At 49.5% G+C, this 23,096-nt stretch overlaps 9 protein-coding genes across 9 annotated transcripts; 5 read left to right on the plus strand and 4 right to left on the minus strand.

Moving 5' to 3' along the window:
* Positions 1 to 88: 88 nt before the first annotated feature.
* On the plus strand, positions 89 to 2,126 carry Z518_03174 (uncharacterized protein; the record flags this gene model as incomplete). The annotated part of the gene is made up of 5 exons (XM_013420200.1): positions 89 to 110; positions 447 to 674; positions 808 to 1,637; positions 1,686 to 1,909; positions 1,955 to 2,126. 5 exons carry the CDS (start codon positions 89 to 91, stop codon positions 2,124 to 2,126), a joined length of 1,476 nt encoding a protein of 491 aa, XP_013275654.1.
* Positions 2,127 to 4,431: 2,305 nt separating this feature from the next.
* Z518_03175 (uncharacterized protein) lies at positions 4,432 to 6,847 on the plus strand (the record flags this gene model as incomplete). Its single annotated transcript, XM_013420201.1, has 3 exons — positions 4,432 to 4,723; positions 4,785 to 4,838; positions 4,899 to 6,847. The coding sequence occupies 3 exons, from the start codon at positions 4,432 to 4,434 to the stop codon at positions 6,845 to 6,847; spliced, it is 2,295 nt and encodes a 764-aa protein (XP_013275655.1).
* A 2,513-nt stretch (positions 6,848 to 9,360) lies between these two features.
* On the plus strand, positions 9,361 to 11,652 carry Z518_03176 (uncharacterized protein; the record flags this gene model as incomplete). The annotated part of the gene is made up of 1 exon (XM_013420202.1): positions 9,361 to 11,652. One exon carries the CDS (start codon positions 9,361 to 9,363, stop codon positions 11,650 to 11,652), a length of 2,292 nt encoding a protein of 763 aa, XP_013275656.1.
* A 175-nt stretch (positions 11,653 to 11,827) lies between these two features.
* Positions 11,828 to 13,043, minus strand: Z518_03177 (uncharacterized protein; the record flags this gene model as incomplete). The annotated part of the gene is made up of 2 exons (XM_013420203.1): positions 11,828 to 12,443; positions 12,514 to 13,043. 2 exons carry the CDS (start codon positions 13,041 to 13,043, stop codon positions 11,828 to 11,830), a joined length of 1,146 nt encoding a protein of 381 aa, XP_013275657.1.
* A 921-nt stretch (positions 13,044 to 13,964) lies between these two features.
* Z518_03178 (uncharacterized protein) lies at positions 13,965 to 14,858 on the minus strand (the record flags this gene model as incomplete). The annotated part of the gene is made up of 1 exon (XM_013420204.1): positions 13,965 to 14,858. One exon carries the CDS (start codon positions 14,856 to 14,858, stop codon positions 13,965 to 13,967), a length of 894 nt encoding a protein of 297 aa, XP_013275658.1.
* Positions 14,859 to 14,893: 35 nt separating this feature from the next.
* Positions 14,894 to 15,361, minus strand: Z518_03179 (uncharacterized protein; the record flags this gene model as incomplete). Its single annotated transcript, XM_013420205.1, has 1 exon — positions 14,894 to 15,361. The coding sequence occupies one exon, from the start codon at positions 15,359 to 15,361 to the stop codon at positions 14,894 to 14,896; it is 468 nt and encodes a 155-aa protein (XP_013275659.1).
* A 219-nt stretch (positions 15,362 to 15,580) lies between these two features.
* Positions 15,581 to 16,329, plus strand: Z518_03180 (uncharacterized protein; the record flags this gene model as incomplete). The annotated part of the gene is made up of 2 exons (XM_013420206.1): positions 15,581 to 15,957; positions 16,020 to 16,329. 2 exons carry the CDS (start codon positions 15,581 to 15,583, stop codon positions 16,327 to 16,329), a joined length of 687 nt encoding a protein of 228 aa, XP_013275660.1.
* Positions 16,330 to 16,787: 458 nt separating this feature from the next.
* Positions 16,788 to 17,064, minus strand: Z518_03181 (uncharacterized protein; the record flags this gene model as incomplete). The annotated part of the gene is made up of 2 exons (XM_013420207.1): positions 16,788 to 16,923; positions 16,979 to 17,064. 2 exons carry the CDS (start codon positions 17,062 to 17,064, stop codon positions 16,788 to 16,790), a joined length of 222 nt encoding a protein of 73 aa, XP_013275661.1.
* A 3,736-nt stretch (positions 17,065 to 20,800) lies between these two features.
* Z518_03182 (uncharacterized protein) lies at positions 20,801 to 22,539 on the plus strand (the record flags this gene model as incomplete). The annotated part of the gene is made up of 3 exons (XM_013420208.1): positions 20,801 to 21,332; positions 21,409 to 22,011; positions 22,073 to 22,539. 3 exons carry the CDS (start codon positions 20,801 to 20,803, stop codon positions 22,537 to 22,539), a joined length of 1,602 nt encoding a protein of 533 aa, XP_013275662.1.
* Between the last annotated feature and the right edge of the window lie 557 nt (positions 22,540 to 23,096).

A 23,096-nucleotide genomic window follows, 5' to 3' on the forward strand; every position in this document is an offset into this window, starting at 1 on the left:
GTTGCTTCCTGATTGCCAGAAGGCTTGGCGTGTCAGGTTTGTGCAAAGTGGGTCTTCAGCCTGCTGGTGCCTTCTCGTGCCTGTGCTTATGTCGACGACTCGTTGGACAAGTATATAGAGAACCTAGATAGCAGGACGTCTTGCAGGGAGACAGCGCTCTCAATACGAGACATTGTGCAACACTACTCTTTCATCAATCATTCAACGGACACAACAGTCCATCACTTCCTCTTCCCTCGTGATCAGATCGAAGACTCTTGTTTCAACTCCGCAGCCACTTGTCCTACGGCGGTGCACGTACGCTCGTCTTGGGCGGGTTTGAACTCTCCCACCTGCGTGCGAGTCGTCACATCATACCGTCTCCCTCGTTTGACCCTCCTTCACGTCGATCATAATAAGCGCTTCTAATCAGGAAGCTGGGCAATGCCCGAAAGGAATCCCTACAGTCCATGAGGTGGAAAATTGGGACGAGGAGCAATTGCTCGAATGGGTCCGGCGAACAAAACCAAACATTTTCCGCGATGACGAGGATGTTTTGACATTCAAAGTGGCAAAAATCGATGGCTCCGTCTTCTTGGAAAATGCTAAAAATCTAGACTTCTTCAAGCAAACTCATCTGCCCCTTGGAGTCTATAGCGCTCTTGCGGCTCTTGCGGGAATAGTGAGCAAACAAAGTAAGACGGCGGATGTCACGTAAACACTAGCCAACAGTGTTTAGACAATCAACCGAACCAGACAGCCGGCCGAAAGAGGAAACGTAATAACACCTTCGACGTACCATACGACAGCCAACTAACATCGTTACAGGGGATAAAACTGATACACCTGAAGAGCCACCCATTTCGCCAAAAAGACGTCAAAAAGATGAAGATGAAGACGAACTGACACAATTAGCCATCGAAGCGAGTAAGCGAAGAAAGGCCATTAAAGATATGATTACTCAGATGAACGACTTTCCTAACCAGTATTCTAATTCCGTCGATCCTCTTCCTGGAGCTGTCGATAAACTTTCCAACCCCACATTAAATCACACGCTCGACTTCCCATTTGTCGGCCCGATGCCAGAACGATTCAAAGAGCCCGGTATAGCTAGAAGAAAGTGGCTATATATGGGGAGAACAATGTTCAAATACTTCCTCCAAGAGGTAAAGAAAGTGCGAAAGAGTCGCTCTTACGAGAGGTGCTGGCTCTATGGAACCCAGGGCTTTGGGAAGTCTCGCCTTCTAGCCGCCCTTGTCTGCTACTTTGCTGCTCAAGATGAACGGGTCGTCTACCTACCGGATTACCAGGCGTTGCTCGATGACCCTGTTCCTTACGTCGTAGTAGCAATGCTGTTCGCCTGGGCCGACGATTTCGCCACCCAGAAGAAGATTATAGCCCTACGCACTGAAGACCAGATCGAGATATTCTGCAAGAATCAAAAAAACGTCATATTTATCGTTGATCAGATGAGTGCTCTTAAGACTAAAGGCATTGCAAATAGACAGGAGGCCGAAAGGATACGTCGCTGGGTGAACAGATTCACCTTCGTCAATAAAGCAATCTTCAGCTCCTCTGCAAATTGTGCGAACGACCTTGAAGGGCTGGGCCATCAGAGCCCAAACTGGGTGGTACCCGTCTATGGCGGCTTTACTAAGGTAAGTGGCGTCAAATTCGTGTCACGACGAGGTTCCTAACTTGGTTAGATGGAAATGGAGCAGTGGTGGAAGCAGCATGAAGATATTAGGATGGGAGGGTATTCCCGAAATCAGGTTGAAGACGTTACGGGCTGCATCCCATTGCTCTTGAATCGATGCGTGGTGAATGGGGCGATTGATTTGGCGGCCCCCGAATTGATCCAAATCTCTGACGAATCTGTGGCGTTTACGCAGCGAATCAAGTCCACTGCTACGAAGTATGATTGGGAGTGGTATGTTCGACTGATTTGATGCTTAGAACATTTCTGACTTTTCAGGTACTGCGACTACGTGAGGGCTTGCATTCGTAACCAGCCTATATCACCTGGATGGACGGCACACATCGAACTGATCGACCATCGATACTTTTACCAGTTTAACGACATCATTGGGGGATGTAGCTGCGGTTTAGTTCGTGACGCTGTAGCAAATAAGCTTCTCGAGTTGTGATATTACCTCCACCGAGGAGAAAGCCGAGGGAGAGGAAGCGGATGAAGAGGAAGCCGGAGAAGACCAAAGAAATGGACGCATGACGCGATCTAGGGCAAGGCGATCTAGGGCGCGCTAGCGAATGCTAGACTCTGTTGGCCAGGTTCATCGCAGCAGATGGGAGAAGTGAAGGATGCAGGGAATGGTAAGAGCAATGGATATCCTGAGTGGAAGATGAGGAAAACTGTGGCCCAGAATGATCGGAAGGCCACTGGTTTCGCTTTCGTGGTCAATGTCGTCATCCCTGTCGCCTTTCTTGCCGTGATTAATTTTGTTGTTGTAGGCCGCGTCGCTGTTGCTGCGTTTGCGGGAACCATGACCCACTGGCTCCTAAATTTCTCGCGCTACCGAATATTCTTGAGCGACGAAATCCGCACTGCTCACAGACGTCGCCCGTTGAGGAGATTTTTGTGCTCGACACCCAACTGGGTTGCAGCACGGAGAGCTGAGTGGCAACTACGGCTGTGTCAGACAGCTGGTGCCTAGTGCCAAGAGCCCCTATTCTGGCCTATATAGGGGGCTCCCGCCCTCCCATTCATAGTTGCAATCGACATTTTCACCCCTTCTATCCGCGTCTCACTCCGTTCGACAGGATGTTCGATTTTGACGACTATCCCCCTGGGCATTCACAAGTCTAGAACAATCGCCCATCACGCGGATTCATCTCCGCAAGGCGGTGCCAGGAGACGCACCGACGCCGACACCTTCAGGACCATGGTCAAGGCGTAGATGATGGAGGGGTCAGCTGAGCCTGCACGTTGTGCGGCCGGTGAAGCCAAATGTGCTATGGAAGAATTGGAGACATGAAAGGGGCCGAAACGGGTTGCGTCAAGGGTGCAGAGGCTGCGAGGATCGGGGATTAGGAGAGGCGAAGCAGGTTTTGAAGGAAGCTGATGGAGAATCGAAGGGGGGCTGTGATCGTACTCGAAAGGGTAGGCAACCTCAAACGGAGAACTCGTTCCCAGCACCGAATTTAACACACGTAAACTTTGTTCGACATGTTCAAATAACACGAATCGGGAGGAGCTTTATGTCACGGAAGGATATTTCGGATTATGTTAGAATGGGGGTAATATTCGGGTGCTCGCTGATGGCGTCTTCGGTGTCGTCTGCCTATCTCCACATGGGCCATAGACTGGATCCGATCAGGCTGGGAAGGCTATGCTGGGGTAGCAAGATGTGCCGTACACGCTGCCGAATGAGACCACTGTTCCCAGCCCCACCCGGCCACATGGTCCACGTATCGGATCCAATGGCGGTGGTACATCATGGGATCCGATCCAAGGGCCCCATCTAAATATCGAGGTTGGGGGTGCCGACACTTTCACGTGACAGTTGCCAAGCCACTGGTCCACATTATTGGCCAACACAACGGTCTTGGCGTCTCACACACGTTACCTCAAAATCACGTGATTCCAACCGGAAATTAATGTTCGTATTTTATCTGAGTGGCAACACCGGGTTTTAGTCGAACCGATAGAATTGAGGGACCTCACTAGTGTTCGATCATAGGTGAGGCAAGAGGGTTGTCCGGCCTAGCTCCATTGAGTTTCTAGGTGCCCTAGATGGGTAAAGGTAATGCTCCAGCCAGTAATTGTTGATGTCGCACTTGATGATAACTGTTGGGGAGGGTCATTCAGTTGAACTTGTCTGGCTGAAGCTTTCATTGGCTGCGGCACCCCATCTATGAGTTCATCAGAGATGGACCACGGAGTACAGAATAACAAAAGGTGGTGTACAGACTAACACTTCCCGTCCCTGACCTCCAACCCACGTGACATCCACAAGGTGTGACACACGTGACACATGATCAGAATGTCAGAATGTAAAAAATGCAACCGGCGGACACCACTTGAAATAATGTAGCGAAAATAGCTAGTGTGTCGTCACTAAAGGTGCGCGAAAAGACATTGGCCCGGTAGGCGGCGTGCTTTGTTGTGTGCATCAACAGACCGTCAAACTTGGTGTGCAATTTGAATTTGAATGAATGCTCTGGCTCTATATTTCTTCAGTGTTGTTGCCTGTGCTGCAGCCCAGCAGGCAACCGTCTCATAGGTCAATATATACCTTTTCATTCCAACAAAGCTTTTTTTTAAATCCTGATCTCAATATCGTCTTCTGACTGGCCGTTGCGCCTTTTCTTTCTACTCACTTGTCCTCTGCAGCCACTCCTACTCCTGCTTGGTACGCCTGCTGGTGCTTGATTCTACTCCCCGTCTCTCCGCTTCGCTTGTTGTACCTACCTCCCGCCGTCCTATCAACCGCCATGGAACCCCTTCCAGAATATACACCCAAGCAGGCCAGCTACAAAGAGAAAGCCGCAATCAGGTGGAATGTAAACGATCTGCTAGCTTGGATCAAAGACAAGCGACCGGACCTGCTCGACAATGACGGCAGTGAGAAACTCAGAAAGGCAGAAACCTCAGGAGAGGTTTTCTTGGCTTGTGCTGGTAACAGGGAGTTCTACAGAAATGATTGCAAGCTACCTCTCGGGACAGCCGCAGTGCTCGCGAATCTATCGAGGGAGCTCGCGGAAGAGGAGGCCGCCGGTATACAGAGTAAGTTACTCGTCTTTCATGTCATGCACACCACGTAAGTAGCAAGATAACAACGTCACAGGAAACAGACACCAGGCCGAAGATGTGGAGATGTTCGACGCCGCCGATATGAAGAGTAAGTTACTATCTTTTATACTACTTAGGCTACGTATATAGCAAGCTAACAATCTCGCAGGCCCAAGGAGAGTATATGATGCTTTCAAGGCCGGAATCCCGTACAAGCCCCCACGTCCTCTTCTAAATACGAGCGGTGTGAACTGGGTATTTCAGCCACACCCGGAGCTATACAAGATAATTGCACCGAACGTTCTCGAGCACTACACCAGATACAAGAAAAATCAAGCTGACAAGGTGTACGTTCCCATCTATTTCTACCTAGGGGGCGCCGGAACTGGAAAGTCGAGACATGGCTCAGAATTCGCCTCTTCGGTCCAACAAGCCATCACGCTCCACACTGAACACAAACTCTACCCTGAGCTTGCGCAGAGATTGAAAACGGCCTTTGTGTTTCATGTTTCGTTTGAGAACGAAACATTCTTGACGGATGAAGAAAAGAGTAAGCCATGGAATGCGGTTGGTGTCAGAATGCTGCGGCAGCTACTTGGTGGGAATATTGAACGTATCAGGCGCAAATACGTCGCAACACCTTGTGACGTTTTCCGACTCGTCGCGGCAGCCGAAAACGTTGACCTGTACAACGATTTCACTGGAATTTTGGTGGTCGACGGAATCCAAAGAGTCATTACGTGGGACGGAGACGGGACGAGTAATGACAGTGTCTTTTATGGATTGTTGCGCCAAATAGGTGATTTAAGTTTAATGTCGCGCCATCCTTCCGAAACCGAAGAAGGAAAATTGAGGCAAACACCCTTCATCTTGACTTGTGTCACTGCGACCTACCTTGGGTTTGCACGTCAATATTTTATGGATTCCCACCGCAAGCACGTATATCTACCACTCAACCGGTTAGATGTGCCGACTTGGAAGGATGACAACTCGGAAGTTCTCAACGACGACCCCGGCACCCGTCTTCTCGTGAATGACGTTGGTGGGCACGCGGGGGCAATAGAAACAATCGCCGAAGAACTGGCTCAGTATCGAAATAGGTCCCAGCCAAATATCACCGAATTGGCCAATGCAATCCTCTTCAAATTGGAGGACCGCTATCACGAAGTCATCTCCATGATGGGAGAGGACCTCCTCCCTGTCGTACCGATTATCCTCTCCAGACAACCAGTTCGTCTCCAAAGTTCTATCCCTGGGTCGGACTTGCGGTTGGGGCATATTACCGCGCCTGGGCTTCTCTGGTTTGAAAAAGCTGAGGAAGCTTACGATTCCCAATACAGTTACGGTGCGTGGGGGTACCTTGTAGCCCCTTACATCTGGCTCTGGCTGCTTGCTCGGTCGCTACCCCCCCGAAACACCGAGCGCCTTTGCCGACTTCTAAAGGAATGGGAATTCAACGATTACCAACAGCTTCTTCACCTTCAAACAAGCAAAGGACACGCCGGAAAAACCACTTGGCAAAACTTCGAGACATTCTGTTGCTACTTTCGCATTTTGCGGTCGTCGGGATTTAGTGATAGAGAGGAAGTGGAGTTCAGGTGCTTACATTCAGGGTGCAAAAAATTACGAGATGACAAAGAGGCGGTGGTGGTGAATCGGCGGCTTGATTATGCGGAAGCGGCCCACCAGTACAGCACCAAAGCAACGTCCGCCAAAGATATCGTCACCAAAGATATCGGAACTTTGGATGCGGAGAAGCAGTTATCCCATGTCATCCTTAACGCTCCGAGCGCGTCGGCCGGCGATTTCTTTCTTAGTATCCAGACGGACTCTGCGCCATTTACGCCTTTTCGGAGCAAAATTGTGCGCGAAGTAGGACGGTGCAAATTTGTCAAAAAGAAGTTGAACGCCGAAACGTACACTGAGGAGAGGAATAAGGCTGCTGGGCCAGACGATTTCTTTATATTATACACAACAACCGACGCTCCGGATGACATCGCTTTGCCAGACCGGTCCGGGCTTGTTGATCAGAGTTGCTGGATGTCCTATTTTGGTCCATTTGCCGGTCGTGCCTTCATAGCGTCGCAGTACGTCAGCTCCCAAGTTGAAGAACCGTAATAGGGCTGCCAAGGATGGCTCGCAGAGGCGCAAAGAAGGGACGAGGCCCGACTGAGGCGGAAACGTCAATGGTGTTGCGACTGAGCAGTGGAGTACTTGTCTCGAGGTTGATAAGGGATGAAGGTAGTCATGGTAAAGTTGAATCTAGACGTAAATTCACACAAACGGCCGATGAGTGTTTTGGAAGATGTGAGCTAGTGGGATGGAAAGGACCGAACAAATAGCGGATCTTGAAATTGACGACTAACGGAGGGCCACTCCCTCTCCCAAAAAGCACAGCCTGGCTTCTCCGGTACAGGGTTCACGATCCCGGAGCACCGGCGTCATGCCGCCTGCTCATTCCTTCGTCGTGCCTGTCACTTCCATCAGGGTGCCCCCTCCACTGCTTTGAGCCCTGACACTGGAGGGAGTCATCGACCATCATCAGAAGCATTTCACGCGTCCGTCGTCAGACGATGTGTCGTTCGCCTGCGCCCTTTGGGGCCAATAAGAAGGCGCAGACACGCTAGAGGGAGCTGACTCCGGGCAGATACACCCACAGATACACGGATATAAATGACGTATCCTAGTCTTGACACACACATAGTAATTTTTATGGGAAACTGTGAGGCCTTGAATGACTTACTATCTGATCGAATTGCTTTCATTTGACCCTATCGTCAGCGCTTGTATCGGCAACTGTGGTGTTTTCAACCAGCAATATGGCCTCTTCTGCTCTTGTTTATGCCGCCGCCGCCTGGACAGCCCGTCCTGGCTGTCATCCGCAGTATAGGGCTCCTTTTGAAAGGGCCGTCGATAATTCCCTGTTGAGCCGAGTGAAAATTGGTTGAATAAATCTATCTGACCGAGGTGCAAGCTACAAAAAGGGGCACCGAAGGGTGCGGTGCACGTGACTAGGCTAGGCCCAATGTGGACTGCCAACATGCCCTTCCCGCCGGCGAGACCTTCCAGTCGAAGGTAGAGGCGGAACGTCGTCTGCGTATCTGGGCCATGATGGAAGGCTTCGACAGAGGAATTCGACAATTGTTCGCCAGACAGGTTGCAATTGGATTTCATCGGATCCAGTATCCAATGCGTGGATCATGTCAGGTAAGATCTATCGAGCTTGTCAAGCCCCCCGCACATGGTCCACGGATTGGATCTGATGATAGTGATCCCGGAAAATATTTAATCCGATAGCGGTGAACCGGAAAATGGTTAATCTGACGGTACTCCGTAGTGGTTCGGAAAATATTTGATCCGTAGGGGTGGTCTACTGATCGGATCTAATCCATGGTGATAATTGGGTCAATTATCAAACGTGGCTACAGTGGCTTGGCTCGACGAATTCGAGTCATGCCAGGACTTTTGGCACGTGACACTGCATCTGCAGCCTAGGAAATCACAATGGATGTCGAGGGAACATGGGTACTGGATCCGATGGGATCTGGTCGGAAAATATTTAATCCGATGGTAGTGGACCCGAAAATAGTTAATCCGTTGAGGGTGGACCGGGAAATGTTTGATCCGTTAAGGGTGGTCACCGATCCATGGGCCCACCAAAAGGGAAAAGGGGGGGGCTTCGTCGTCGGTTTACCCTCCCCCTGGGACAACGTACGTCATTCGTATCAATGTATCTGTGGGTGTATCTGCCCGGAGTCAGCCTCCGCTAGAGCTGAGCACAGGTAAGGTCCAAAGTTGTCAGGCAGAAATACTGGCTTTAAGGGGCCCAAACAATTCGACTTGAGATCGTGGCAAGGAAGGGTCGGTGATTGAAGGGCGGCGGAAGGGGATGTTTGGAGGAAGGCTTGAGGACAGGCCACCTAAACCAGAGGCGGATTTCCCAGTCAACGACTTTACATACATTCTCTTCCCACCGCTACAACAACAAAGCCGGCAAGTTGTGTGTTTATGGTGCTTTAACCACGTTAGGAAAAGGCCCCTACTGGATCAATTCTTTTGCCATCCGTGGGGCCTGCCGTCATTTCATCCACCAAATGCCCAAATTGATCGCTTAATGAGAAGTTGTTTGCTTTTCAGCTTCTCAAAGTTCTGGCATTCCTGAACGTGAAACTCTCTCCACGAACCTGGTCAATGGAACTCTGGATCTCTCTTGCATCGTTGTGGATAGATCTTTCTAGTCCAACGTTCGAACTTGATAAGCCGGGCGCAAAGGGAGCAGCGCCAATGAGGGCCAAATACGGCTTGTTAGGCTACCTAAGCCTAAACAAGCCTTGATGAAGTCATTGCGCATGGACAAGAAAGGCGAGTAATGGGTGTTGTTGAGCTGTTAAATGAGCTCTGTTCTCTCGTTTTATTCGCTCTTCATGAATCTTCGTCGTCATCTGATAAGTCATTCAGCGCACAAAGACTTGAAGCAGTGCTGCTTGATACCGTCTGGACCTTGGATTTGGCGGAAGAATTTAAGGCTGCGGATGCGGACATTTTGATGTCGGAGTAAAATTTCTTCAGGCTTTAAAGCCAGTCCTGGATTAACACCTCAACCACGAATTTTATTGGGAATTCTCTAGAATATGGATCATATCTTATCAGCAGACGAAAAAGAAAAATTTGACGAGTTCATTCCAAAAATACCGTGGCTCGGATTTGACCACACACCATCTGAGCATCTTGGAACATTTGATGACTATGCGTTGCAGCGCGGCTGGTCTCGAGAAAAGTTACTCGACCTCAAAGAAGGGAGACTGGGAGGACTAGAGAAAGAGTTCTTGAAACCGTTCCTCCAAAGTTGGTTCAGCATTGGCCTCTGGGAAGCAGCGCTCGGAAAGGGCCTGGAAAAGGACGACTTCGTTGTATCGAAATCTTCAAAGCTCGTGTTCACGAGCGAGTCGTTGAGACAAATTATCAAAAACTTGGAAACAAGTTTCAAAAGCACCTCGAAAGATGACCCCAGCAAAGTCAGCATTTTGAGCCGGTTCAACCATGTCCTCAGGGCGGCGAGGATGTGGAACAGAATGCTCGGCGAAACCCAGCTCTTCATCAAGCCGAACCTGGAGTTCTGCGACGAGACGTATCATTCAGTCATGCGAATGTTCGCTCTGCTAGGCGTGACGCTTCAGTACACCGGAGAGTTCCTCGCTATATGGGTGTCAGTGAACTTCAGAACACCGCTTCAGTATCATTGGTCTTTTACATATGATGTGGAGCAAACTCTAAGAGAACGAATGGTCAAGTGTGGATGGTGTCCATATATTCGAACCATGCTGAGTCCCTTCAATGTCATCGTTGCGGAATATGCTGCTGTCATAGGGCCATCATCAACGTATTTCAGCCATCACTCATGCTCAGCAGCAGAATGTGTAAGGCATAATATTGACGAAGGTACCTACAAGCCCTTACATACCCATCCTGATTGTCAGTGCTCGTTTGTGAGGCCGAGTCTAGATCGAATCGCAGAGATCTTGGATCATGGCCAAATTCCATTGATGGATTTTAACAAGATCTCCGACAGTGAAGGGAAATCAATCGAGGCTGTGCCATTCGAGCCTAATAAAACAGTGTTCACTGCCGTGTCGCACGTCTGGTCCGGTGGATTTGGCAGCACGTCGGAAGCAGGACTTCCGCAATGCGCACTAGATCGGCTAGCGGGATATATGGAAGATAACGACAACAAGAAACTCGTTTGGATTGATTCCCTCTGCATTCCGCGAGGACGGAGATTGCGAAAATTGTCCATCCACAGTATCAACAAAGTGTATAGCCTGGCAAACACAACGCTAGTCTTGGACCCAGAGCTCATGCGCTCACCTTCCTCGAGCACTCGGCAGATGTTGCTATGGATCACCACTGCAGCGTGGATGCAACGAATGTGGACGCTTCCCGAAGGTCGGCTATCTCGTCTCCCATATATCGCTTTCAAGAATGGTGCTGGACTTCTGCAGCATCTGCTCATGGATGGAGAAAACGAGTACGAGAATCCAGTCACCGGAGCACTTATACCCGATCTCTTCGGATTGTTCTCACAGAATATCAATGAGCTCCGATATATCCACCAATCCCTCTGTTATCGTACGACCAGTAAGCGCGAGGACGAGGTACCAGCTCTCGCCGCGCTTTTCAATGTCGACACCCGGCCCATATTGAATACCCAATCCCTGGATGAGCGGATGGCCATTTTCTGGATAGCTCTCCGGGGCAAGGTCACCATTCCTGTGAACATTATTTTTTTGACGGGGCATAAGCTCTCGATTCCAGGACTGCGTTGGGCACCGAGCAGTCTTCTCAACGCGGGCAGGCAACTGAGTCTGTTAACTCCGCCTCAGGGGGTGAAATCGCACAACGTAGAACTGAGTGACGATGGGACTTTGACAGGGACATACGTTGTGATTCGACTGGACAAGAGGGCCATGTTGTTGCTCAACAAATTCAATCCAATTCGACTCTCGGTTCTTCCAGAACCAGGTTCAAGACAGCTTAGAGTTGCTCCATTTACCCTCTTGGCTTTCAACAAGGTCGGGACTGATGTGCAAGAAGAAGGGATCTTGCAGGATATCGATGCTTTTGCGCTCAACGTCACAAATCCCGAGGCCCGAGCTGGAGAGTCTCTGGCTTCCGAATTACTGGCGGCCGTTCGCTCGGTAGTTGCCTTGACCCTCGATCATCCTGAATCTCAGGCTGGGACAGGGACGACACAAAACAAGTGGGATGATGATCCATCAGCCGCCATGACTGATACAGGGGCGGTCGATCGCTCAAATAGTTTCTCATTCAGGGCACGGTATTTGATGCAACTGTCTCCGATAGAAACCACAGGGAATGAGTTAATATCGGGCAATGTCAGATGGGCCCGAATTTCGATATCCTAAAGGTCGCTGCAGGTGTTGAACGCGTCGAGCGTCTTTTGTCTAATATCCGAGGACAGATCGGTCACATTATCACCCAAACATTTGGGTAAAAGAGAGTCCCGTCAAACTGAATTCGACACATGCTTGCCATTAAATCCATCTCTCATTCGTGGGTCTTCCATTTGAGGATCCTGATTCAATCCCGAGGCGCGCCTGAATCTGACCGGCGGTCGGAGAGGACCGAAACCGAATTCTCTGATATGGAAGCAAGTACACGGGGCCGTCGCCACTCCTCCGTGACCGTCTTACCATTATCGTGAATCACGAGCATGTATGGCTGCTCAATCGGCTCCTCATGTTGAGCTGGAAGGACACTATTTGCTTCCGTGCACTCTTGGGAGTTGCTGGAGTGAGGAATAACCACAAGCTCTGGCACAGGCGGATCGGTTGGCGGATCGGTCGTTGGAATGGCTGATATGTCTCTGGCGGTCGGATGGATCTCAACCTGTTCCAGACCCTCCTGGCCTAGCGGAACTCTGGAGCTGGGACTGACAGCTGCGTCACTGCTGGATGATACGACTGTTCCGTTTGCAAGTTCCTTCATCACAGCCTTGGAGATTGCGATCTGTTCCTCCGCCAGAACTTGAGTTCTTTCAATCAAGTTCAGAAGAGTCTGCTCCTGTGTCGTTTGCTTGGCGAATGAGTTCCTGGTACCAGTCCTTGTAATTTTGACTGTCCGAATGGCCTCATAATAACGTTGATTGTCCTTGCACTCTTGTGTGAACATTTTGATCTGTTTTCTTAGTTCCTTGCTGTACCAGATATATTAGTCTGTTGTTTGCAAACTCACGGGCGATCAGATCAATGGATGCCACAACGCACATTTGCCCGGGAATCTCGTGAGAGATTACTTTGCCATTTTTGCGATCCTCATCCCATTTAGATAGTAAAATCCGGGTGTTGAATATTCCAGTCAGCACTAGAAGACTAAGTTTGATGGGTTCCAGTTTGGCTAAAAGTTCTTTCAGATCTTTCTCGTCACAAATCATCCACATAAGTTTGGCACGCATTCGTGAGAGTCGTGTTGCTTTGGGGTTTTCGAGAGGTTCAATCCTTCTGAAAGTCATGCCTATGTTTGACATTTCCGCGCTGATAGCCTTTCGGATTTGGTTGAGATGTTTTATCGTTTGTGGATCTTCAGCTATAGCAATGTTTCTCGAACTTATATCGTCGGCGGTTTTGTACAATAGATCTATGATATATGAAAATTGAGAGACGGATCTGCGCAATTGTTTGGCATTCTTTTGAGCTCCCCGGATGGATCGATAGGATTTCGTGCAGTAGCCCGACAGCTGGATGGAAAGCTGAAAGAGTCCGGCCACTGCGGCGGCAAATTCGACGCCCGTAGGCATGGAGGTAGGCAAATGAAGATATTGTTCAAAAATTAAATCAACTTTGAAAGAAACCTGAGTAATTGCGAGACTGCCATGGTAGACTGGCCCTGCCTTTCGTGTCATGAAATAGGTCGTCCATACATCCTGAGCGCATGACTCTTGTCGAAGTCGATCGAAGTATTATGCAGAGCAGACCTATCAATGGTAATCACTAGATGAGTGCACAACTTGTTGGCCAATACTCTAGCCATTTCTGCATGACCAACATGGCGATCTCATGCAGACTAAACCACACCGGTTTGCATCCGCTCCTACCATTGGGGCGAATTCAGCATCCTTGTTTCGGTAGTTGGAGACAGCCTCGCTCTTTGACGGAATATATGAATCGTCATGCTTTGCTGCTACAGCAATTTCTGGGTTCTGCCGAAGGTTGAGAATCTGTCCTACACTGATTGAGATTATCCTCCGCTTTAACCCTACAGTAATTGGCGGGAAACAAACAGGCCACGGGTGGCCCAGCATGAAAATGTGGACGCTACAGAATCGATTGAGATATCCAAGGCGACTTCTATTATTTGATGAAACCGTGAGAGGACCTTCTTAGTGATGCTATTTAACTGGTTATTATCATAGCTGAGAAGCTCGTCGAGGCAGTATACTTTCTCTGTAGGACGAGTGTACCAAAAATGGAAAAATGTTGTAATTGAGAGTGCTTTTTCGGTAAGATCGTATTGGCCCGTGCAGGCATGTAGCTGGCTATCAATCGGGTCTCTCTACAGGTAGTATACTTTGGTGAGTTCACGCTGGTCTTGGGCTAATATTGGAACACGGAACGACCGAGTTGTGCTTCTGCACAACCCCCCATGAACCTTTGGTGTAGTAATCTTTCAAGCCAAGAAGAAAAGCACAAGTCCACCATTGTAGAGTGCCTGTGTGTGATTATATTTGGCTGATAAATCTTTTGTTTTCCCCTTCTCTTGTTATCTCGACAACTGCCTCGAATCTAACCCACAGCACAGCCATAGTCGCTGTCGACAGGAGGACGCCAACCATAATACTGGTGTTCTGGTAGTGTTTTGGACCTGTTTCATTCGTCGAACTTCTGATCAGCGCTCCGGCGACCGGTGTCCCCACCATCGTTGCCAAACCGCGTCCCATATATAGCACACCGTTAACAGATGCGAAGTGCTGCACTCCAAATAACTCAACAAGCGAAGTTGGAAAGAGAGAGACATACGCCGATGCAAATACACCATAGAGGACTGTGAAGGCGATGAAGAAATTCCGACCATCAGACTGGGTTTGAGAGAGGGATGACGGAAGCCACAGGACCAGAGCACTGATTGCTGAGATTCCTGTGGTGAGCAATAGAGTATTGAGGCGACCGATTCTGTCCGCCGCATGACCAATGACAATCTTACCGATGGCATTCGCAGCGTTCGATAGAGCGATGAAGTCGGAGGCGGTGGCCGCAGAGTAGCCTAAAGTTCTTGCGTATGATGCGAAGAAGAATACCGGTGTATAATACGCTGCTGACTGCAGAATCGCCCCCAGAGCTTGCGCGAGGAACTTTCGAGATCGAGCAATGCGATAGTTTATCAAAGGTATTTGGAAAAGTCCTGCAGCACGCGATGAAGGTATTGCCTCTGCTTGAAAACGACGGAGGGTACCAGGCTCCCACGTCACGACGGATCCGGCCGCGATGATAAGCAGAAATGCAACGGAGCCTGAGATCCTTAAGGTATTGCGAAATCCGACCGCGGCGATGAGTGAGTGTAAGACAGGTGCCCAGACAACTCCTCCGATGCCGGTACCTGAGAGAACAATACCCATGGCAAGGCCACGGCGAGCAGTGAACCATGTCGGCGTCACCGTGACGGCGGGCAAATATATGATAGACACGTGCCGACTCCCGCGAGAAAGCCTTGCGTGAGTTCGAATTGCCAGAGCCGTTGGCTAAACGAAGCTAAAAGAAAGGCGCCGAAAAACACGACGCTGCCGGACCAAATGACAAGGTATGGAGGATACCGCTTTGTCCAGGCTGTAGCGAATGGGGCGCCGATGGTCATGAGGGAGATGGCTAGGGTACCAATCAGGTCAATTTCCGCCGGTGAAGAGCCGTAGAAAGGAGATGAAGGGATGTGAGACATGCTTTCATAGAGCTCTTGATAAACGCCGAAGGCGAACGCGATACCGCATACTGTAAAGACAAGCGTGGTAGAGGCGATGACGATGAATGCATGTTGCAGATTGGAGATGGGAGGTGGTTGCGGCTCCGTTGCCGAGGAGACCTCTCGGCCCAGCTCGACTTCGATTTGTTCAGCTAGATTGGACATGTTGATTCTGCTTCTCGACTTTTGTCATCTCGATTTGCCCATATGAGAGAATCTTGAGAGAATCGAGGATGGTGTTCTGTACCAACGAGGGGTGTCGAGTCACGGGTGGGCATAGGGCGGCATGACCTTCTTCCCAATCGGGGGTTAAGTTTGGAGCTTGAGACTCAAACTTCAGACCGAGATCCCAATTGTTTGTTGTCGGCCACATACACCACATCAATGTCGTTTCTACGGTCTTCCCAAAACTCCCTCCGACTTCCCAGAGCCTGCACGCAGGTCCCCCGATCAACAAGATGGCTTTCACAGACACCGCCACGGCGGCTAGGCGAGCCCGACCCGAAAGCTGTCCCCGACGTCCAAGCCATGCAAATGACCGAAGATCAAGCTTCAATGGTCGAGATCGAGAACAAGAACGACGCGGCGGTCAAAAAATACCATCCTGACCACCAACCTGATTATACTGCAATGGTGGATCACGGAACATCATGCTACTCGCCTGTTCCCAAGAGAGTGATGAATGGCAGTGAACCCGGCGAGGTCACGCCCGCTGCTGTCTTATCTGGAGCTCCTGTGGATTTACAAGCTCGAACAGTCAGGTGAGAACTGTGAGCTTTATATCAGACGCCAGTCGGAGTTGCTGACAAGCCACGTTTTCTAGAATCTACAAACCCGCGAAACCCGCAACTCAGTCCGGAACATGGGGCTCGCATGCCTGGCGCATGGACTGGGATGTGCTGGGCAAGGGCCACCGGTGGGAGAATCCCCTGATGGGCTGGCAGTCGTCGGCGGATTTCATGCAAGCAACCAGAATCAACTTCAGAACGAAAGAGGAGGCCATTGCGTTCGCTGAGAAGCAGGGTTATGAGTGGTATGTGCAGGAGCCACAGGTTAGGAGGTTCGTGCCCAAGGCATATGCGAATAATTTCTTGCACGAACCGAATAAGTTGAAACATATCAAGACGAAATAGACGGGCGGAAGGACCTGCATCAGCATGGTACTTGGGCTAGCCCGGATGGATTTGACATGATCGCAGATAAACAGGCAAAGATTTTGCGAGTTTGCAAGATTGGGCTCTAGGTGGACTGTTTATGTTGACCTCATTATACTGGCAAACGCCAAAAAGATGAATATAACCATGATAGTTCTGGTTCATCACCGCAGACAAGTACTTTGATGAGTTTCCCGACCGAGCGCTAATATCTAGAAAGTTTTAAGAACTGCTGGAAATGGACAGGTGGAATGTGATGATCTAGGTATAATTCTGGGTCATTCAATTATCAATCTTCATTCTAGAAAATATCAAGCCTGCTAAGCCTCAAACTTGGCCACAAACGGGGATATCACAGCACGGCAGACTCATCACCCGCACGCGCCATCGTTTGTCAATCTCATTCCTACGTCGTTTAACATCCGCCTGAGCATAGACTAATAGTTATGCTTTGCAGCTTGTTTATTCACGTCGGCCTGTGTGTTATGGCTGGTCTCATGCATCTTATCCTTGACGGCGTTGCTCGCAGCTCGCAAACGAGTCGAAGTTCGAACGTTGGGGTCTTTGGCGATCCTGCGCAGCGCATCAGCAGCTGTTTCACTTCTTGAAAACAGGGAAGAGTACATACGACTTGTTGGTCTCTTTGCTCGCGCCGTGAGCAGAGCCCTTGACTTTGTTGGAGATGTAGTTTCCTGCGGATCTGAGGGAGTTCATGTTTGCTGACTGATTATTGTTGTGGATTGATAGGGATAGGATTGTATTTTACTCGGTCAGGTGGTGGATAACGATGTTCTGAAGAAGACAGAGAGAAGATCAAGCGACGCATATCCCAACCATATACTTACCCACCCTCCCGTTTCGAATACACCTTCCATGAGATCGATAACCCTTTTAGGCCTCAAGAGCGAACGATGTCATTCCACATGTTTCTGCTAATGAAAAACGACAGCTCAGCACAGCTAACCCCACTGGGAGCTTACTCATAATCATATCAGGAAACTCTGTGAGCTGAAGGTCTCGTAAGAAGGGCCAACGACCTATCGGACACCAAGTGAAAGGTTGTGAAACCTGTTTCGGGATACGGATTTAGGGCTGGCCAGGTGAGCGATGACCGATGGGTTCGAAGATCGATTGCCTTGAACGGGGTACAAGGACTGAATAGGCTCATCAGATCACGGCAGTGATTGAGCGTAGGAGAAATCAAGGTCGAACGAACATGGATGGTACGCTACGTCATCTGTGGCACTTGTGGCCTCACATGGTGGCGCGCTCTCAGCCTTGCAGGCCGGTGGAGCACAGCCGGATCAGGCTGAAGACAAAGAGCCAGGTCATCGGTTATCACTACAATTCAAGAACGAGATTCTGGGGTGAAATCTTGATTGCCAAGTTGGCTAATGGTGCCCGTGAGACCACATCCCGCTTCCTGCCCAAGCGAATTTCTATGCGTCCGTGGAGACTATCTGCGGCACTCCCAGCCAGCCCCTTTGACTCGCTGTCCTGCGAGAAAAGTCCGACATTCAGGGCGCACCTCCCTTCTTGATCGCTCCATATTTGCAACTAACGCTAATCGGTCCGTCATCGTTCATCGCATTGTCAATCAATAACTGACTTCTCTGATAGTCTTTCATGCCAGGATAGTGGAATCCATCGACTTTCAACCACCCGTCATGATTACAGTAATTTTGTTCGTACATGGAACACTCGAGGCCTTTATCTGGGCCCATAGATCCTTGAGATCCGTAGTTCCTAGATTCACACGAGAAATATTAGCATTGAATCCTGACAGCAAGTGTAAGCATCGGAGAGACAAGGTGAAAGGGGATGGACAGGGGAGTTGGTCCTTGCCGGTTATAGCAGCCGCCATCTTCAATCGGCGTCCATATGCATGGCATGATGAAGTTTTTGTTCATGCATTCGTAAATACCCAGGGGCATCGTACGAGAGTGATGGGTGTGTAGGTCGCCGTCTTCGTGTTCTCCCATTATGTGTCGGAATCTTGGGCCTGGAAAGTCATCGTCGCCATCGCCATTCGCGCGGTGGTCGTTGTTTGCATGGTGTTCATCGTGGTCAACCTCTCGCGAATGTCTTTCTTTTTCTGGTCTCTTCCCCTGATAGGTGTCTCCTCCTGAGTGAATCAAACGGCCATTGCGATACACCACTCTAGTGTTCTCGCCGCGGCGATGATAGTCTGGATGGTGAGTGTGATAGCCGCCGTGGTCACCACCACAAGAACCGTCGTGGTCAGCGCATCCGACACCAGTTGGAGCGCTGTCAGGCTTTTCCCATTGCCCCATACCTGGTAATGTAGTGGTAAGAGTTGCTAGCGAGACGATGAGGATAAGGGAAATTTTAATAGCTACCATTTTGGCTGTTTGTCAGTATAATCAGCAAAACTGTGGACCTGTACAAGGATATACTTCAACCTTCATTAGAACAGTATATGTACCTGGTGACGGATGCCCTCGAGAAATTGAGAAAGGAAATCTTTGTCTGTCTGACAGGCGTATGAGAAGCTGTCATGGCTTCAAACAAGCACCTCACGAGTCTTGCTAACCGTTTTCAAAGAAAACTGGAATATTTGATTGGGTCTCATCCTACTGAGCATAGTGCCATAAAGTACAGTGAATCACTAAAATGGAGACGGATGACTCTCAGAGACAAAGGTTGGTCTTAGTATTGTTCTTCTGGAATGAGAGAAGCGGCTTAGTATTGTTCTCTCTGATCTCGAGTTATCGCCGGCTACAAAGGGATTCTCCAATTAGACAAGGAATCTTCTCCCATAATAAGTCGACGGTCGCGGTGATGGGCCTATAGTTGATGCTAGCAGGAATAATAAGAGGTTTCTCCCCTGAGGAGAACACGCCGGTGCTCTCTGTGTAAGTTTTTGGCTAGGGTGGTGGGCTGAAGGTTAGTGCTATCATGTACTCGGTCCCTTTCGCATTATACACGGTGAGGTGTGTAACACCTCGTCATTATTGACACTAATCCTCGACCCACCGTGAAGAACATAATTGTCACGGCCATACGGGAATTTTTGTTCCTCATGGCGCTAGATGCCTGCCTTGTATTCCGGGTGGCCTTTTTTACCCACCTCTAGTCCTCAACGGCCGAGTCACTGTCCAGCATTATCAATAAACTCTGCCAAAGTCTCCATGACTGACTGATGCTGCCCATTCCAACAGCTGCTCAGGGTATAATCAGCAGGGAAATTGGTAAACTCTTTTCGTTGGACCTCGCCGATTAGGACTTCATAACGAGCGAAAACAACTTGAGGGGTCGAATTTTTTCCTTGCGCTGGACGTAACATGACTCTTCGAGAGTTCACATTGAATCGAACGATTGATGGTGCTCCATATGATGACCCTCACGTCTTCACTCTGCGTGAGACCCCTAACGGATTCGACGAGCCGATCTTCTTGATACCCACGTGATCACAGGGTAGCTGATCAATGTGTAGTAAGCAAAATCACAAAGATCGAGTTCTGTCCGTCTGTTGTTGAATGGATCAAATCGAATGTTCTGGGGGTTGCTGTAGCCAGCACCTGGTTGTGTAGCCCTCATAAAAGGGGTAGACGCATCGAGAATTGCATAGAATTTCCAACCAATCAAAGCAAGTCATTTGCGGAGTCATGTGGTCTGTGGAAAATGCCCACACCTTGCCGTGTTAAATCTGGCGGCGCAAATCCATTTCTTCGAAAGTCCAGACCTTACTCGCCTAACAAAGCACCCATATCCTCCACAACCTATCCGAAACTACCCCGCTTAAATGCCTCCAACCGTAGTGGAGTACCGAGCACCAGACACACATCTCTGGCCTCCTCTTCGTCTTGGCTGTGACCCAGAGATCTCATCTAGTAGTTTACATGTCATGCTTAAAAATGAAAAGAAAAGATGGAAGCTCACCTTCCCCAACTTTACGATAACGGTATCGACCGTTTGCGGTCTGGACAGGCTTGCCTCACTTGCCGAAAGCGCAAGAACAAGTGCGATGGGTCTCGTCCGGCTTGCGGCTTCTGCAGCAAGAGAAGTCTGAGGTGCATCTACGACAATCCTAGCAGACATCCCACCGTAGACAGAGGGTACGTGACCCATCCATCCGAATTTGTTCAACCGGTCTGATAGAGTGGACTCTGCAGATATGTTGAGACGTTGGAGCAGAAGGTCCGAAGGCTGGAGCAGGAACTCAGGCAGATAGGAGGCAGCAGGAGCTCCGAGGCTCCTACAGTCCGTCCACAAACCGACGAAGCACTCGTACAGGATTTTCAAGTCGCTGGAGAAAGACCACGACCTTGTCAAGATCATCAAATATGGTAAGGCTTGATATGCGATCGTTCCTTTAGTGGTGCTAACGAATAATTCAGGAGAGGTCTCGATACACTCGGCTCTGGCCGACTTCGGAGTCGCGCCATCAGGCACATCTCCTTCGGATGCGGCGCGAACATCAGCAGACATGTCAAACGAGGAGTTCACAGTTCGGGATGCAGACGCTGATATCAAAGGGGAAAACTTCCCTTTGGACGACAACAGTTACGTCTTGCCACCACGCACGCTTGCATATCGCTTAGTTGACCTCTTTTTAGATCATGTGCCCCCGATTCTGCCTTTGGTGCATGAGCCGACTTTTCGCAACGAGTTGGACGAATTATACGACAAGCGCAAATCAGCAGGCATAGCCTTCCGCAGTCTGGTCAATGTCGTCTTCGCCTATGGCTGTGATTATCTTGAGCTTGACTTGGCTCGAACTTACGAATTGTCCCAAGATTTCCACGAACGAGCTACTGATTTGATCCTCCTAGTTTGCTACGAACTTGCGTCACTTGAAGTGGTACAGGCGGCTCTTCTGGTGACTTTACATCTCAACAGCAGCATGCAGTTCCACCGGATGTGGATAAATACGGGCTTGCTTGTGAGGACGGCACAAGCGCTGAACTTGCATCTGGACCCATCGGACTGGAACATCGGCATGATCGAGAAGGAACTGCGTAAGCGACTGTGGTGGTCATGATAAGGGTGCTGAACGTGGCAGATTCATCAGCTTGAAGCATGGTCGCCCTCCAGCTTTAAACATCGAAACTGGCCACCCAGTTCTACCGTCGGCCGCGGACGACGACCAGATCCTACCGACATACATCGTCAAATCACGAGATCCTACACGTCAACCTTCGCAACTTCACTTTTTCAATTGTCTGATGCAACTGATCCATATCTCGGAAACGGCACTCTCTTCCTATTCTACAAACGCCCCGTGGGTGTTGTCTAAACAGAAGAATAATAATCTTTCAAAGGACGATCCACGAAAAGCCCTCTATATCCAGATGGCCATGGCTCTTGAACAAGAAAGCAAGCTTGTTGCCTGGCTTGGGGAGCTCCCTGAGCATCTGCGCTTTGATTTCAGCAATTCAGATCCAAAGCTTCGCAAACAGCGGCGAAGTCTGCAGACTCGTTATTTGCATACCCGGCTCATGATTCATAGAATGAACATGATTCCCGCGATCAGGCCTGACAAGGGGAACAACATCCTGGGATGGAACGACAAATTCGCGCAGTCCATTCTAAGCTCGAGTATTCAGCAATGTATTGAGTGCTCCTGCGAATTGATTGGCTTGGTCACTGAATATTACGAACAGAATACCTTGGATCCATGGTGGCTTCTTCTCCAGGGTAAGCATTCTCTAACCGACACACTCTATTCTACATCATGAACTAATTCGACCTGCTCCAGTTATTTTTACGATTTTGGCCACACTCTTTGCCGTTCGAGCAAGAAGGAACATCCTCCAGAATCTAGACGATAACAGCATCAATATCACTCTCGAGAAGGCCATGAGCCTCCTGCATTCTTTGGGCGACATCAACCCAGCTTTAACTCAGTGTCGGCAATATTTTGAGTCACTGATGTCGTGTGCCGTGACCCAGGGCGCACTCTTGGACGGAGAAAAGGTTTATGGGCTCAAACTTCCCACGGATCCTCAATTTCAGACAACATCTTTTCCCCACACACGAAACCCCGTTCTAACGTTCCAGCAGAGGCCAAAATCAAGTATCCAGAACGTGGTGGATGGTCAAGCCCGGAACATCCACCTGTTGGATGCGGATCAGACGATGGCAGACTATCCTGCAGAACTGTTCGCTGATGCCACTTTCGGCAACTTCAACTTTGGCGCATTGGATCCTACTCTTCAAATGTAGCTGATCATTCTGGGTTACAGGTCATGGTCAGAGAGAGGACATTCCAACCTGGTGGTCCATTTCCAGACAAACTAACATGCTTTTCGACAATCATGTCCAAATTAAGATCTTTCTGCATACTATGCAAAAAAAAAAAAAAAAAAAACTTGAGGTCTGCAATTCATATTTCTCAGCATCATTCCTTGCGGGCTGTATGAGGGTGGGTTTTGCCAAAACAAGTAGCCTCGAGCTTCTTGTGTAATATAGACCAACTACTAATTCATGTCAGCCTTTCTACGTCTCTTGCGCTCTCTCCCTCTCTGTCCGACTTTGGCATGCGCGCTTTAGTCCATTACGGCTTTTGTAGAGGGGAACCCACATGAGCTGTGAGACATGGGGTACAGAATGAATCATCACCCACATTCCCACATTGTGCCAGCACAACTACTAGTAGACAATATGGCCAATAAAGGACCGCCCCTAACGGTGAAAGCTGACGTACTTGAACAACCCTTACGAACTTCGCGATGTTCCGGTTCTGGTAGTCCGCGACCCAGATAAAATCCTCATTCGTATAG

Source organism: Rhinocladiella mackenziei (genome assembly GCF_000835555.1).
Source record: "Rhinocladiella mackenziei CBS 650.93 unplaced genomic scaffold supercont1.2, whole genome shotgun sequence".
NCBI lineage: Eukaryota > Fungi > Ascomycota > Eurotiomycetes > Chaetothyriales > Herpotrichiellaceae > Rhinocladiella > Rhinocladiella mackenziei.